Below are 12730 nucleotides of genomic sequence, written 5' to 3'. Positions count from 1 at the left end.
GCTTGTATTTTATACATGCTTTGGTCACATTTACCAGTAATACTTTTTCAGCATTCATAAAAATGGCAAGGAAGTAAGTTTAGGCACTGAAAACAATAACAATCTGTTAATTGATCCGTTGGGACATGGTGAATAATGTACCGTTACAATCAAAGGAAGTGATTTGAAAATGACTTACCATAGTAACAGAGTTGAGCATGTTCTTCGTTCTCAACCAGTTGCTTTAGCTGTGATGACAAACTTAGATTCTCAAGACTGATCTTAACCCACAGTTCACCTTTCACGCATCCTTGCTCCACAGCTTGCCGGCTTATCTGGTCAATAGAGGGTGCTAGTACTGGATTTAATGTCCGGAGACGCTTGATGAAAACCCAATGATCATCAAGATTTGTGAACAGTGTCTGCAAGTGATAAATGTACATGTATTATAAAATGCTAACTGATTGTAAGTAAATACATTTTTTAATAGATCATTCTTTTTTTAATTAATTGATTATTTCAGATTAAGTTCCAATGAAACGGATTAAGTAAGGTGAAGGGAAAATAACTATTTGAGTAAATTTTTGGAACAGAAAGTCTTCAATGAATGGGGGAAATGGGTTAAGTAAGGTGATATGAAAATAACTATTTGAGTTAATTTTTTGCACAGAAAGTCTTCAATGAAAAGGGGTTCTGAGGCGCACAAATATTTTTGGGAGTACAGAGGCTTAAATATGCCACTGCTAATTTGAAGTTTAACAAAACTTAAAACTAAATAGTCCAGTACATTTAAGGGGGGTGGGGGGGATGTGCAAAATAATTATTGTCAACTATTTTGGTTTAGTTGGCAAAAGGGTACTCCCGAAGTAATTACATTTGCTCAAGTACTTACTTTATCATTAATGATGATGGCAGATACCATAACACCCAGGAAGATGATGTGGCACTGACTGTATTAGTCTGTATCTGCATGAAATTGCAAGTACGATTGGAATATTACTCAGGGAGTGGAGGAGTTGTACTTTGTGCGAGTTTGCCGAATTGTGGATCTAATGACCAAGGGTAATAACAATGACATTGCCACTGCCTTGCATCCCCTGGCAAAAGGTGTGAATTAATATCCCTATATTATTATAATTATTATTACTCACAACTTTTCTGGGAAAATGCTATGTTTCTAATTTTAAAAATCAATCAGTCTATAGCAATATTTCTTCTTCTGTACTTATTCACTAATAAACAATTAAAATAATGTTTGAGGGCACTGTTGAAGAAACAATGAACCAAAGGAGCCATTAATACATTCCAAAAAAGAGTAAAGTATGTGAAAGTGAGCAAAATAGCAAGATATCAAAGATATTTTTGAATGTTCTCCTAAGGACATTATTTTTCCAATCAGTGTTCCAAAAAAACCTTTTCTCCACATAAAGCTAAGCTTATGTCGCCCTTGCAACTTGACTCAACCCTAGTGACATCAACTGATGTTTGGCAACTAGCTGGAAACTGGCGTTTGATGCGACATGAGCTCCTTGCAATCGCAAGCAGAATTAGGCCTTGGTCAATAATGAACAAAATTGTTGACCGACCCTCCTTGATACTTACATGTCACTTAGACTTGCCACCAGTCTCTTATTTATTCATTTTCCCTAGTTAGATACTTTCGAAGAGCGCCACCAGCATCTGGTTATATCGATAAATTTTTTATGTTGTTGAATTTGGATCATGGAATTAAATCCAGAAAATGTACAATATGGAACGGAATGCAAATAAGTACTATGGAACGCCATTGGTGCCCAAACTGACTTACTTTTATTAGTTTTCACTGATCAAGACAAAATTTATTGACTGGAATCCAGTCTACAGGTCACTGTACTTAACAACAAAACATTTTTTTGTTTTCTCTAATGTCACCATCATTCTTACCTGATTTTGTCTAAGCTGGTGGCGTAGTATTTTATTAACAGCATTACAGAGCCTGGTGAGACCACCATATGTTGACCATACATAGGTTGAATGTGAGGCTAGCAATCCTTCAACTGTCGATTTTAGTGTTAATAATAGTTCTTGTAATGTATCTCTATAAAATGAACAAAATCAGTAACATATCAGTAATGTGAATTGCATTTTTATGTTATAACTGACCACAATGAACGAAAATCAGTGCGTTTGCATTGAGCCTGCCATCTAGTATAAATAAAGTTTAATAAATAAATAAATATATTTATTCTTGTAACATATTATAACATGATACATAAACAATTTGGTTCCAGTTGCATAATAAATGCTGTACTACAATAAAAGACGTACAAAACAAACAAAATACAAATTGCACAATAAATACAAGGTAACAGTAATTTTAAATATAAAAAGTTAGGAACACTAAATACAGAAGTTTGTTAGCTCATGTATCTCATTAATTAAGAAAACATGGGCAAACAAGTTTTTTTTTTTTCTTTTCATTTTTTTAGCTGTTGGGTTTCAATCATTTCCTGAAATTTGGAATTTCAATCTACAAGTTCGAAGAATATGTTGATTTGACATCGAATGACCCCTGTCTGTATGCTTATAGGTGGCCAAGTACAAAGGGCAAGCTTCTGGATTTAGAAAAGGTAGTTTCAAAGTCAATAACATTGCAATATCTATTTAAAGATAACCATGTTGTGTGATATTAGAAAGCATTTTTCAGTTGCATGTGCAGTAAATACCTGAAAATTCTCTAAAAAAAATAATTATAATGATAATGACATATTTGTATAATATTATAATGAAAAAAAAAATTTCTGTACATTGTCATCACTTTTTAGTCTTTATAATTTTTACTTTTCTTTGTACAGTATATGTAATTCAATTTGATGTTTGATATTTAAGTTTCTTCATTATATTTGTAACTAAGGTCTATTGAAAACAGCCTTGTGAAAGACACCAATATTATTACTATAATAATAATAATTATTATTATTATTATTATTTAAGCTTTCTTGATGTTCAAACTTTAATCGACATATTTTCAAGTATGATGACAGTAGGCACCTAATTATAATAAATTAATAATAGTACTTACTAATTATAATATATTTTTCTATATCAGTGAATTAATCATTTTTATTTCATAGCTATTTGATTTTTTATCTATTAAAGTAAGATTTTTTAGAATAAATTTAATAATAATCATGTAGTTTGTATACAAAAGTTCATAGTACTTTATTTACAATCAGTCGCAATTTAGCTGGAAAGCTACAAAGACGATATTTTTATTTATTTATTTATTTCATTTCATCAGACCAACAGCGAATCATCGCCACTAACAGGCTGGTAAAAAAAAAATATTTTGAATAAAATTGATTTATTTTGATTTGATTTGAAACAACTTCACTTTTTACTTAGCCTCTTGGAGTTGCCATTCAGCTATACTATACTGACATGAATAAAATACCAGGAAAGTATAAAGGTTGACTTTTTCTAATATAAAATGTTTTATATAAAAAATAAGAACCTCACATAACTCAAAACAAAAAAACAACAAAGCATTCATTTATTAAATGATAAATAAAAGCATAGCAGAGGTGTTGTTTGCAGCTTGCCTTTGGGACTAAACAGATCTTCGTACAAAGTAGGGCTTGTATGGGGGATAAATCTCAAATTGGAAAATTCTTTTTCAACTTTGGTTCGCTGAATGCTAGTAGAAAACCCAGTAGCAATGGATGATTAAACATATTTTCATATGATTTTCTAGACAATTTTCAGTAAATTCTAATTATCCCCCAATAACTGAACTCTTCCAACTCCCTGACTCAGTAAAATTATGTATATTTTCAATGATAATAGTGGGTCCAGTACTGTTTTTTTTTTTCTATTTTAATTCATCTTTCATGGGAAATGTTTATACTTCCGACATGCCACAGTGCATTATGATAGCAAAACTGAAGTTTCAGGTTGGGATTAAGCCAACTCCACTAATCATCACCTCAAATTTGCACCCAACCATGTAACAAAAACCACAGCCATTTTATCCAATTGTAATACAGTTCGCCATCTAATTCTAGACCACTTTGGGACCTGAAAATTTGGGGTGGTCTCGGGGTTCGGTCTGCATTATTTAGAGGGTTAGCTTTGTGTTAAAAACTGACGATTCTTGGTTCTTTGAGAAACTGGTCTCGAATTAAAAGGGTCTCAGAATTAGAGTCTTGAATTAGAGGGTGGACTGTAGTTAACTGTAAATTTTCTTTTTTGTACCTAAAAAAAAAATAATAATTAAAAATAATAAAATAAATAGCTCTACAAGTATTTTTTCACAACTTAGTTTAGGTACTTCATTACAGCGACAATACCAAAAATAATTTCTTTTTAGTGAAATTTTGTTGGGAATGGGGCTACTGTACGTAAGCTTTACGTTGGCCTAGGCTAGGCCTACACAGTTTGCTTGTATAAACGGTAGCAGGTCAAAATGGCAATGAACAAAAACAGCAATGACCAAAACGGCAATAACCAAAACGGAAATAACCAAAACGGCAATAAAACAAAACGGCAGTGACAAGTACCAAAACGGCAATGACAATGTACCAAAACGACAATACACAAAGGAGCAAAATTAATATCTGAAGAGCAAGCGCCGCCGGGCGCGGGACGAATTGTTTAGTCTAATTTTGTCTGTATTTTAAAGTTGTACTGTATTTATTTTGATGTTTATGCTTTTATATTGTGTTTCCCCTAATCATTATTAATGTTTTTCCGCTTTTTTTAACTTATGACATAAATTGCTGTAGCCTCATTTTGTGTGTTAAAAGTTTTATTTATTTAGGCCTATATTTGGTTTGTTGCCATTTTGAATTATTGCTGTTTTGGTTCATTGCCGTTCTGATCAAAAAGTGTTGCGGTTTTGTTTTTTTTGCTGTTTTGGTCATTGCCGTTTTGACTTATTATTGCCTGTTAATTGGTTTATTGCCGTAGACCTATTGGTTTATTGCCGTTTTGACTAGAATAAAGCGTTAGCCTAATCCATAAGACTTGATCAGAGTTTGGAAACTCAAAGGTTATTATAAATTGAGATTCTACAAATTTTGGAATAAAGTGATATAGATAGGCCTATATATAATAAACGTTGGCAGTCCTACCTTTACCTAGGCCTGGTACACGTCCATGTTAGGCCTAGGCCTACTATGTAGTGCTGCTTTCACACACACATTGCCAATGTCAACAAACCGGAATGGCTTATGAGTCATCTATCTCGACTTATTGCTGAATGAGTAGCCTAGCCCTTTAGGCTAGGCCTGGCCCTAGCCTAAATTTTATACTATAGCTTTCAAAATGACAATTTATTATTCACACAAACATATAAAGACTATAAACATCTATATAAAGTTCGTATAGCCGGTTAAATCAAATTTTAGTTACTCCTATGTTACCAACCTTCCTCCGGGATCACCATCGAATTCTTCCTTGATCATGGAAGAGGCCATGATAATATAACTCTAGTTAGAGATACGACGCCGTTTCTCTAATACTGTATTTCCAACTAATGGTACGTTTTGTGCTACGTCACCGCACTATTCTACCTGATACAGTTAAAAGACTGATTTTGGGCGTGAAATCGAACTGCAAAAAGAAAAGTTATACACTATTATTATGCCTACACATAGCAATAGTCCTACACGCCTAAGAAAAGGTTCAACTTTGAATTGATGTCACAGTAAAGATCGAATTATCAAATTATATTTAAAGTCCATTTTGTCACAATTTTGAAATAATGACAATGCAGTTACCAAAAAAAACTGGTATTTGAGTCAAAAATGATTATGAGAAAAGTCACTGAATTATCTTTTAACATATGAATGGTGTGGCAGGCCTAATATCTGTCTCGCGAGGGAATAGGCCTATAATTTTTCTTATTTCAATTTTTAGTTAAAGAAAAAAATAATCAGACTCGATCCTACAACAGTGGAGTGTGTTTTTCATAGAGAAAGAAAATAACTTTCCTAAGTAAAAGAAGTTTGTTCATAACATATGTGTCTATAAAGCTTAATAGGCCTATTTTTTTTTCTTTTTCTTTTTGAAAAAGCAATATAAGGCCTAAGTTTTGATTTAAAATACCTGATAAGTTTGCAGAGACATATGAATATAGCAAATTTGATATTAAATTTGTTAATCCCCAATAGCATCCGTCTGTCATATAGTGAATCCGGTCATTATAAGTTCCGGTGGTAAGAGACATTTGGTATGATCAATTTCTACAGGAAATGACTAATATTCAATGAAATGACAAGAAAATACAAGAATATTGATACCAAATGAATACAAATACCTTGGAATTACAATCAATAATAAAGCTTAAGTAGGACACTCACACATAATTTGTATAGTAAATGCAGACAACGTTTATGTTTTCAAGGCAGTTAAGCAAATTTAAAGTTGGACAAGAAACATTATCCTTTTAGGAGCATCCATTATTTGCTTTTGCTGTATACCCTGGTTCTGTGAACTCACTAATAAAAATCATCATATATTATCTAAAGTGATCACTGTTGCAAGTAAACTATCAACAAAATGTAAATCCCACAAAAGAAATTGTTGAAGAAGTATTTTAACTAAACTGCAAGGAATAATTTGCAATGATACACATCCCCTTCCAAATGAAATACATATAAACAATCAGGAAGACTTAGGCAACTAAAAATCGAACAAACCAACTTAAAATTATTTTATCTCAAGTGCAATCAGCCCATAGTAAATTCAGTAGGTAGGTTTTTAATGCACAAATGCAAGGCAGTCTCTGTAGTTGCAATTTTATCTGTTTTTAATAGATTTTATTGGTTTTTAACGGCTCTGTCATGTCTATTTTATATAACGTTTTATTATTTATGCATTTTATGTTACGTTTTAATATTTATGCATTTTATGTTGTAATGATTTATGTAATACCTTTGTGATTTCTTTTTACACTAATATTTTGTATAATTATAGAATGTTTTTTAATGGATTTTATGTACTTATTTTTTTATGAATTTTATGTGTGTATTAAAACTAAGGAAAACAAATTTCATGTATTTTTATATGATTGATCAATAAATCTGAATCTAAATCTGACATGTTTTTCAATTCTACAACGCTGACAGGAATTGAACCCAGGACTCTGGTATTGGAAGGCAAGATCCACCAACTGAGCAACTCAACTCCACTCCTCCCAGTTAAACAATCATTGTTTTCATTTTTATATTTGTCTAGGTTGAATATCCAATTTTTATATAATCCTAAAGCATAATAAAACAAAAACAAACAAAAATGAAGAAAAAAACAGCACTTAATGTTGCAATATTGTCGAAACGACATGAACACCTGCTGCCGGTGATAGAACTAGAAATTCCATTCTGTTGCTCTAGGAACACTCTCACGCAGGAGAGGTTCGACCATACAACAGAACAAAAGTTACAAGTAAAGATAAATTCATAAAAAAAGAGACAATAGTAATGAAAAATCCAAATCCAATTAAAATAATATAATATTCTAAAGTTTAAAATCTTAACTAAAAGGGGGAAAAAAATATAAAAAATAAAAAAATAAAAAAATAAATAAATAAATAAATAAAATAAATAAAAAAAATAAAAATATGTAATAAAATAAAGTAAATAAAAGTAGATAGATAAATAAAAACAAGCACATAATATAATAAATGAAATGTGAAACTGATGTAAAAGTATACATATCAAAAACACAACAGAAGTATAGTCAATGTCTATTCATAAAATCATTAAAGAGAAAAAAAGGGAAAAATAAAACAAAAACAAACAAAAAAACACCTATATACAGCCGGTGATAGAACTAGAAATTCCATTCTGTTGCTCTGACATCTAATAAAATATAGCACGCGCCCTCTGACGACGACGAGTATGATCTGGAAGAATGCAATCATGAATGATGGATGGATGGGAAGTTAGGTGGGTGGATGCACACATTGAAGAATACTTTCATGATTGATAGAAGGATGGATGCACGGATGCAATCATGGATGAATACACGGATGCAACTGCATGGATGATGAACGATGAATAGATGGGTGGGTGGAGTGGATGATGGATGGGTGGTGGACACATAAACGGATCATTATTATCATTTTCAAATAGTTTTATTTAATGAGGGAAACCTTGATCAGTTATATAAATTGCTTTCCACAGGAACCCTCAACCATCAATACAAAAATACAATAGAAATCATTCAAACACAAGAGGAACGCACATGTTATAAAAAATTAAATATCACGCAATAAAAAACCAGCATGTTGATACACAATATTATATAAACGGCAGGAAATTAAAAAAGAGAAAGATTCATGACCAATTTGATTGAAGTTGAGAAGTATGCTAGGAATATTTGAATGTTTATAACATGTTTATAAGAAAAAATTGCTGAATTATAAAAAAAAAAAATGCTGAAGAATATCAAAGTAGTCAAGTATTTAAAATAGTTTGATTTTCCCTAATAATTTATGTAATAAAGATATAATCAGTTGATTGGACTTCAAAATATAAGTTCAGTGACAAGTTAATGGGCGAATTAATTACAATTAAACCATGATAAGATGTAGGTAATATGTTTATGTAAGCGATAATAATAAGCTTTATTTAAAACACGGAAAACTTAACTAAAAGTTGTTATTCTGTAAGGCCGTGTATACAACAATTTAACCAGAAAAAAAATGAAATGACTTAAAATAAACAAATCAAACAATTGTTTAAACACACAATTATCTGAACTAGACTTAAATCTTAAACTAACTTAATTACACAAAATAAACTCGAACAAAACAAAAATACTGTAGTTTATGTAAGAAACTACCATAAAGGTGTTAACTGTTACCGGTGTACCTGTTATTACAATGTCGCAATTATATACTTTTTAAATAAGGACAATTTCATACAACATTTTTAGCATCATTACTAATTTCATTCTTAAGTTTGGCACCTCTATATGACAAACTTCTCTTTTTGTAGTCAGTTTTTGGTTTTGGCAATATTAATTCTGGTTTAGTTAGAGACAAATCTGTTAGATACACGTAAATAATGAGGTACAAGGTTACCGTATTCATAATCTTATACATAGTGATGGCTTCATTTATATACAACCTTTGGTCTAAATTCATCCATTTAAGGCTTTGCAGAGCTTGAGTACTGGAATCACTTCTCGATTTGTTTAAAATAATTTTAGCTGCACGGTTTTGTAGAACTTGGAGAGTTTTACTTTGTATTTGATTTGTACATCTCCATACAACATGGCAATATTCAATGTGCATCCCGCGAGTGATTTGTATAGTTTGCATTGGACATCTTAGGAAAGAATTTGGCTGGCTTTTTTCAGATAGTACAAGCTCTGCAAAGCCTTCGATTTTACATGATCTCTTTGTGGACACCAAGAAAGGCTCTTATCTAGTATTACACCAAGGTGTTTACATTGACTGACATGAGTAATAGGCTCTCCATCAATGTTAATATTTACCTGAACATTTTATAATTTAGCTAATTTATGTGTATAAGAGACAGCTGTTTAATCATTGTAAATTAAGACAGTACTGTTGTGTACATCACATTGAGTAAGGTTAGAACTTTGAAATTGTTATTTATACTTTATTTCACTTGCTGGTCATTAATAAACTAACACTGAACTAAATAAAGAAACACATTTTTTTATTTAACTGTGACTTCTTTTTTTTTTTCCTGCAGTGTTTGATAATTATTTACCCAGCTATAAGAATATGATTGTCGAAACTCATTTAAATTGTCAATTATATAAAACACCTTTATAACTACTCCAAACACAAAATCAAATATGGCAGCAATTAAACTTATTTTTTTGAGGATCCTCAGAGGAGGGTGGAAAATCCAGGAGGAAAAAATAAAAATAAAATTTGTTGTGGTGAATGTAACCAGTGTAATAATAGGATGGTTAAACGCTTAAATTAATATACAGTAGTTAGGAAGAAATACTGGATACATCTTATTTTTGGAGATTTCAAGGCAGCAGCAGGCATATTAAGAATAAAGAAACAATTTTATTTTATCTAAAATTTCAATTTGTTATGGCGGCAGGTGTGCTAATTCGCCAAAAATAACATCAATCAATTCCAAATCATCAATATATTGTGTGTAGCAGTTTTGCATAACAAGTTACTGAAAAAACTCTTGCCTAATCATGACTAAAGGCATACTGGTATGCTGTAAATAATATACTACAAAACCTGTAGGCACTGCCCTACTCAAGGCATTCGACAGCAGCCGTGTGCCCCGGGGCAGCTTTGCTGCGGGGTGGGGCAGCAAATCTCTATCAGGTCTATTAACATATTCTGAATGTATATTGATGATGTCCAGAGACCAAGCCTTTGATAATTATTAATTAATAACGCAAAGAATTTAGTATTTGGTACACACGAATAAAAATACAAGAAGCAGTACTTTCTAGAACGATTTGTATTACCATAATATTTTACAGTACAGTATGAGATGCAATTTCTTCAAAATATAGAATTATTTAACCAAAAAGATTAAACCGAATATAACAAGTCAACTGATATACACAAAAAGAATGAAAATTAACTGTAATTCACGATATCGCTAAACTAATTGTGGTAAGCCTACCCTGCATACAACCTACTGGTCGCTGGACTGGAGATCAACATAATGTTAAAAAAATAAAGTTCTGTTAAAAAAAAAGTTTAAAAAAATACAAATGGAATACTAAACAATATGTTTCAAACATAATAATTGTTTACTGATATAAAATTACCGCTCAGAAATCGACCTAAACAGTGATGATATTGAAGCATGTTTCCTATTTGTTTACATTAACATCCGGGTATTTTGCTAGCTGGAGCGTTCAACTTGCTTGCTCGAATGGCGTCCATGCGATTACATAGGGCGTAGTGTTGTGGAGATAGGAGTTACCTATCTTGCGCCGCATAGCGGCGCTATACGATCTTTGGTGTAACATACTGATACATTTTATCTGATACAGTACAGTGCTTATTTTGTGATTTCTTTTCTACTATTTTTGGATGATGTGAATGTGAACGTTATGCTTCAACCCGTACGATTTGAATCCAAACTCGTTTATGGTAAGCTACTATATTGTTACTTTTTATTGTTAAAATAATGCAGAAACTGGAGAGAATGGGATAGGCCTAGGCACACACAACCAACATTAACAAGTGTAGAGATTTACACAGACACGGATGCGGATATAGGCTCCCTAGCTAGTGCAGTTTGCGTATAGTACTTAACTTCGGCCTAGGGCCGAGTCTAGGACGTTTGGCCTCTCTTTTGATGTTGTTAGCGAATTCATTATTAATATAATATTGGAGTTCATAGCCTATATCAATGTTGAATGTTCGTGAAAGATTAGCATTGGGCTTAGCCTAGGCCTTTTCTATTATTTCTCTACAATACAAAGAGTCGGAATGATGTACTCCAGGGGATGAATTAAAGAATATTTTAAACATGGGGTACAATTTTTAAAGTAATTTTATAGCCTAAGCCTAGGCCAGATAAATGAGTATCCAGTTGTGATGGGCCTGTTTTAATACACTAATTAGATGGGAGTACAGTAGCACCTTCTTTAGACTAACGAAATTTATTTTATTTATTTATTTTTATAAGGCATAAAGAAAAATTTATTAGATTATCACTCCCGCCCGCGTCAAAAATTTGGGAAATATTGATGCAGGATTAAAAAAAATTTTTTTTTTGCCTCATCAATTATTTCAACAGCATAAAAATAACAATATTATTGTAATAGATGTAATAATAAAGTATAATAGCACCTCCTGCCAGGGGCAGCGGGGAGATAGTGAAGCATTTATTTAGGCCTATACCTGATGTGTAAGTATAGTATACATTTTCTTAATCTTCAAATGCAAAGAATTAACTTCTCAAGGTAAATCACCACAACACAAAATCCACCCAACCTCATATTGCCTGGAAATAAAACATGCATCATGCATAGGAACATTGACGCCCGCAGGCCTCTGGTTTAAAATTCCTTTCATTATTTTATGCGCACTTTGCTTTCAAATTCTTATCGAAGACTTGCTGTTATCAATCTTCGTTACTGAAATCTGTATTTTTAGAAATTCTAAATGAAATCAATTTCAAATTTAAATATTATGCAAGAATCTGTTATCCCTCAAAAGCTATTAATGAAAGTGTTAATAAACCCAACCAAATTTGGAAAACTATAAAAAATATTACTGGTAATGATAAAAAACAATCAGTAAATTCTCTTATAACTGGAAATGAAATTATCTCCGATGAATTTGAAATAGCCAACAAATTTAACTCATATTTCTCTTCCATAGGTGAATCATTAGCTCAAAACATTAATAATAATCTTTCTCACAATTCTAACAATACTAATAACCTACACTTAAATAATCAATTTAATTTTGAATTAATTTTACCTGAAGAAGTTTTTGATCAAATTAATTCTTTGTCAAATAACAAAGCTTCTGGTATTGATGAGCTTGATCTAAAATTAATTAAGATTGCTTCTCCCATTACTTGTTATCCTATTGCTCATATAATAAATTTATCTTTAAGTACAGCAACTTTCCCATCAGCATGGAAAATAGCCAAAGTTACACCAATATTTAAAAGTGGTGATAGATCAAACACTGAAAATTATAGACCAATCTCTGTCCTACCTATATTATCTAAAATCATTGAAAGATTTGTATATAATCAACTTTATCATTATTTAACACATAATGATATAC

At 31.6% G+C, this 12730-nt stretch overlaps 2 protein-coding genes across 2 annotated transcripts in view; one reads left to right on the top strand and one right to left on the bottom strand.

The window, feature by feature from the left end:
* Positions 1 to 5471, bottom strand: part of LOC117117895 (run domain Beclin-1-interacting and cysteine-rich domain-containing protein-like) — a 33528-nt gene extending 28057 nt beyond the window's left edge. The window contains exons 1-3 of the mRNA XM_033262372.1: positions 5386 to 5471; positions 1903 to 2056; positions 179 to 401 (exon numbers count right to left, since the gene is read on the bottom strand). Of these exons, the coding sequence (XP_033118263.1) occupies positions 179 to 401; positions 1903 to 2056; positions 5386 to 5435 (427 nt within the window). The 5' untranslated portion in view covers positions 5436 to 5471. The remainder of the gene's footprint in view (positions 1 to 178; positions 402 to 1902; positions 2057 to 5385) is intronic.
* Positions 5472 to 10940: 5469 nt separating this feature from the next.
* The window catches only part of LOC117117886 (heparan-sulfate 6-O-sulfotransferase 2-like), a 19936-nt gene continuing 18146 nt past the window's right edge, over positions 10941 to 12730 (top strand). The window contains exon 1 of the mRNA XM_033262359.1: positions 10941 to 11074. The gene's annotated coding sequence lies outside the window, so the exon portion shown is untranslated. The remainder of the gene's footprint in view (positions 11075 to 12730) is intronic.

Source organism: Anneissia japonica, unplaced genomic scaffold (genome assembly GCF_011630105.1).
Source record: "Anneissia japonica isolate Jap-2015-1 unplaced genomic scaffold, ASM1163010v1 scaffold287896_len759773_cov187, whole genome shotgun sequence".
NCBI classification, from domain to species: domain Eukaryota; kingdom Metazoa; phylum Echinodermata; class Crinoidea; order Comatulida; family Comatulidae; genus Anneissia; species Anneissia japonica.
The sequence above is the reverse complement of the archived record's forward strand: the minus strand, read 5'-3'. Positions and strand labels throughout refer to the sequence as shown.